The sequence below is a fragment of the Gavialis gangeticus genome, unplaced genomic scaffold (assembly GCF_001723915.1).
Source record: "Gavialis gangeticus isolate Ggan-Ray unplaced genomic scaffold, GavGan_comp1, whole genome shotgun sequence".
NCBI lineage: Eukaryota > Metazoa > Chordata > Crocodylia > Gavialidae > Gavialis > Gavialis gangeticus.
The window spans coordinates 7,912,454-7,916,936 of NW_017729012.1; the positions used below are offsets into that span (position 1 = coordinate 7,912,454).

Below are 4,483 nucleotides of genomic sequence, written 5' to 3' on the forward strand. Positions count from 1 at the left end.
CTCCACAAGAGAAGGCTGAGGGGGGACCTAGTGGCCTGTTACAAACTAGTCAGAGGGGACCAGCAGGCATTGGGGGAGTCCCTGTTCCCCCGAGCACTACCAGGAGTGACTAGAAATAACGGTCACAAGCTGGCAGAGGGTAGATTCAGACTAGATACCAGGAGGCGCTACTGCACGGTCAGGGCGGCTAGGATCTGGAACCAACTTCCAAGAGAAGTGGTGCTGGCTCCTACCCTGGGGGTCTTTAAGAGGAGGCTAGATGTACACCTTGCTGGGGTCGTTTGACCCCAGTACTCTTTCCTGCCATGGCAGGGGGTCGGACTCGATGATCTGCTCAGGTCCCTTCCGACCCTACTAACTATGAAACACATCACTTCCTAGCCCAGGGATAAAGTAGCATGCAGATCACCGAGAGCTCTATGCCAAGTCAAGATTTAAGTCTACGAGCTCCACCCATGCTACTTATCAAACAACACTGGACTCCAAATCACGTCCGAGACCACTTCTCCAACACCCCCGCCTAGATCATATCAACTCAGCGTAATCAATGCTGCAGGCCCGAGTGGCAGCGATGAACCACCTGGGGGTCATTCCTTCCCTTTCATCCAAGCATTTCAGCCCTGCCTTGATCCTAGTGCTGCTTCCTCCATAGCACTTGTAGCTTCCAACTGTCTTTTGCCTGGTCCTACAGCATTACGCCTACGTTGATTCTAATTCAGGGGTAAGTTTAAAGGGTAAGCTGACAACGTATAGGCTCTTATCAAGGATAAGACTTCTAGGTAGACGGTGCACTATGCTCTGCTGGATCACCACAGATGATCTGTGCGGGAACAAACTTAAGAACAAAAAAACCCCAAAACAGTCTACAAATGGAGCACTACATACCTCGTGCCTTCTCGTTCAGGCAGTTCAGGTCTTTTCCACCTCTTCTGTGTATCGAGTCAACTACCTCGTCGGCTCTGTAGGCATTCAGGACCAAAAGGACTGCTCTTCTCCCAGATCTTCTGCCCCCTGCAGAGGAAGATATTACCTGCTCATCACATGGTATCAAACCGATACAGTTCATGACCTGAAGGTTAATAACTTTTCTCAAAGCCATACAAAATATAAAAAGCAGCCACCTGAGATGCTTGAGTCCTCTGAACACTCCAGGGAAGCATTCAATTAAAAGAAAGAATTAGGACATGTCTTAGAGGTATTGGAAATCTCCACAAATTGCTCAATAATGGGTTACTTTGATGCAGGCCTACGCATTCCAGCACTAAACTGTTTTAGTTAGAAAAATGTACTAATCCCACATAGGAAAGGACAAGTCATTTAGTTACAGACCACAGGTTTCCATTTAGTGGGTTATGCCCCTGTGCACCAGACCTACTTCCAATTTTTAGCCAGAGCTAGAAAAGAAAAAGTCATCTAAAAAAAACTAACCAGCTGAAACGTTCATCTTCCCAACAAGACTTTGGAGTGCCTTTCAGAAAGAAAAATAACTCCACAGTGCTTCCAGCCCTCCTGCTCCAGAAGGCATCATGCATTTCTCTGTCCAAGTTGTTAAGTGCTGACGGCCCAAACTCTTGTGCCTACACGTGAAGCCCCAGCTACCCAATGGAGCACTCCATGGACTCAAATGGTGCAGCTCCCATTGCAGGATCAGGGTTCTGTTACTGCAGAGATGTGCACCTACACCGGCCCTTTCTGTGCACACCGGATAAGAAGAGGCAACCAAACTGCAGCTCTCCAGACTCTCTAGCAACGCTACTTGGTGCATAAAATCTCTGTCCTCTTCTGAGACAGTCAGAAGAAAAAAGCTGCCACACCGAACCAGAGGTCAGGCTCCTCGCTCCCTAGACCAACAAGAGACGATGGGCCTAATCCTGGGAGGCAGGTCAGGAAGATGAGCAAACCTGGCTGGGTGACAGGGCTCCTCTCAGAAGGCCATCAACCTGCTACAGAGGAAGCTGCTCCTAGCTTCACACAGCAGCTGGCGCATGCCCTCTTCAAAGACCTTCCCACAACATTGCACCTAAGCTGTCAAACAACATTTGGCTTCCTGAGCTCCCAAATCAGCCCTCTGCTTTCAGGAGGTGACTGGAGCACATTGCTTCGAGGCAATTATGTGTCAGAGCCATTAAAAAAAAAAAAAAAAGTTGCACCCAAGCAGCTTTTGAACCAGAACACGATATGACATGTTCCCCCCCTACGGTGCTAAGATAGTATCCCAGACACTACCACACAGAGACAAAGTGATGAGTATTACGCACAACATCCAACCCATGCCATAAGGCGGACTGCAGTTGGGAAGGCAAACTGGACATGGGGTCAGAATTATGCACTACCACAGAGACAAAACAAGAGCAGATTCAGATAACGGCCTCTGCCAGAACAAAGGGTGCCGAAAGGCTGATACGAGGACAGATTCAGAGGGGCAGGACAGGCTTTAAGATCATCCTCTAGTTGTCAATGTTTAAACAAGTACCTCGCTTTACTCTGGCCTGATGTCAAAGAATCACCATTCACTTCTCACGTAGACAGCTTGCCCAGTACGGCAGGGCCATTCACACCCCCCCACCACAGCAACCAACGCTGTCACAGGAAAATCCAGAGTGGAGCAGCCGGGCTTGCCATCGCTGGCCTCCTCTGATACGACAGAGGCAGGCTGCAAGGTAGAAGCAACAGGAATGCCAAGAAAGCACATCAGGTGGACCTGGGCCAAGAGAGAGTAACAGCACAGCCCTGAGCTTCGCCACCTCTGAACTCTCTACTGCCTGGTGGAGCAGTGAGCTGTTATAAGGTTTCCAAGCAGGAAATGGCACCAAATTTGTCTGGCCACGACTTGGAGAGAGCGTCACTTCTTCCAGAAGAAGTGCCCACAGGGGTCACACATGAAGACAGGGAGAAAGAAAAAAGGCTCCACACTGGACTCAGTAGGAAACCCTCGCCACAGTACCCCACACCCTTCCCACTGCCACTCAAGGTTTTGCTTGTCCTTTCACCTGTTCTGTTCAACTCCCAGGGGCCAAGAGGAGCTCAAACACCTGCTTATACAATCAAGGGAGGTATGTGACTGGACAGGAATGCCCTGCCCACACTACCAGAGTTGCAAGAGTGGGTTTGGGATCATCCAGGAGAGAGACAGCACCTTTTGAAGCATATTCTACAACAAGAAATACTAAAAAAATCCATTTCTGGGGAACCAACACCAATCCCTAAACCACCAGTTTCTCACCGTTTCCTTGTACGAGACAGCCACATCGCTACCGGCTTATTGCAGTCCAGCACCGATGGACCCCAGATCTAAAACAGCCATGAAATGCCACTGCCCCCAACAGATTTTATCTATGCTGAAGCGGAGAACTAAGTTAATCCAGAAAGCCAAGAGCACTTGTTCGTTTGAAGCAGCAGGCTGCTACTGTCCCGCAAACTCTAGTACAGGGATCGGCAACGGTTTTGGGCAGAGTGCCCAAAACACCCGCAGCCTCGACTTGCAAAATGCTGGCCTGCCAGGGGTGGATGGTGGGGGCCTGATTCGTGCTGGAACAGCACAGCCCCTGCCCCTTCCCTGCTGTCCACCCCAAGGTGCGCGCGCCAAACAACGTGCCTTCACGTGCTATGCTCTGGCGCTGGGGGTTGCCTAGTATGCATTTAAAAAACACCATCTATAACACCCCATTTATTAAGCAATACATGGCACAGCCATAACCATGAGACAGAAATGTGACGTGCAAAGTACTTCAGGCACGACTAAAAATATGTATGCTGGACTCAAATGCACCGTATATCACATAGCCGGGGAAAAGTCTCATCAGCGTGGGATTTCAACACAGAAATGAGAGGAATTTTGTTTGGGAGAAGATGCCGGCTGCTCAATCTGCTGGCCTTTCGTGCCACCTCTCCCCACCCAAGACTCATGCTTTCCTCCTGCCCCACCCACCGGCAAGGCACAAAACCAACTTCAGCTGCTAGAAAGTAAAGCTCAGTCCAAATTTGTAGGCGGTCCTGAGGAGGAACATTTCCTACCGGGATGTTTCCCAAACTCTCCCTCCCTATATGAACGACACGAAGCAATAATTGTCACTTCTATGATTAACGTGGGGCACGTCAAAAGAAAAAAACCCCAACAACAAACGAACAAAGCAGCACAGTAACGCTGGTGGTGGGCTGGGGGTTGGGGAAAAAGACGGCAAGTCGCGTGAATTTCCCCAAAGGGACCAATCCATGCACCGAAGAAACGGGACATTTACTTTGTGATGCAAGAGGCTGACAGCTCAGAAACCCTGACAGGACTCGTTACCGCGCTGCAACCTCGCAAGGTGCAGGGTTGCATCATCTGGGCTGTTAGAGCCGAGACGGTCGAAGCCCTGAGGAGAAAGACAAGAGTGAGAGCAAGGGCCCCGTGTGAGGTGGGTGCTTGGGGCTCGGCAGCGGTTGTTTGGGACGAACACGATGCAGACCCGGGGGGGGGGGCAGGGGCTGAGGGGGGGGGGGG

General features: G+C 50.5%; 2 protein-coding genes across 2 annotated transcripts in view; one reads left to right on the top strand and one right to left on the bottom strand.

Moving 5' to 3' along the window:
- VMP1 (vacuole membrane protein 1) overlaps window positions 1-4,483 on the bottom strand; it is a 109,223-nt gene that overhangs the window by 104,396 nt on the left and 344 nt on the right. Inside the window, exon 2 of the mRNA XM_019511133.1 lies at window positions 886-1,011. The gene's annotated coding sequence lies outside the window, so the exon portion shown is untranslated. The remainder of the gene's footprint in view (window positions 1-885; window positions 1,012-4,483) is intronic.
- PTRH2 (peptidyl-tRNA hydrolase 2) overlaps window positions 4,240-4,483 on the top strand; it is a 2,545-nt gene continuing 2,301 nt past the window's right edge. The window contains exon 1 of the mRNA XM_019511134.1: window positions 4,240-4,390. Within this exon, the coding sequence (XP_019366679.1) occupies window positions 4,245-4,390 (146 nt within the window). The 5' untranslated portion in view covers window positions 4,240-4,244. The remainder of the gene's footprint in view (window positions 4,391-4,483) is intronic.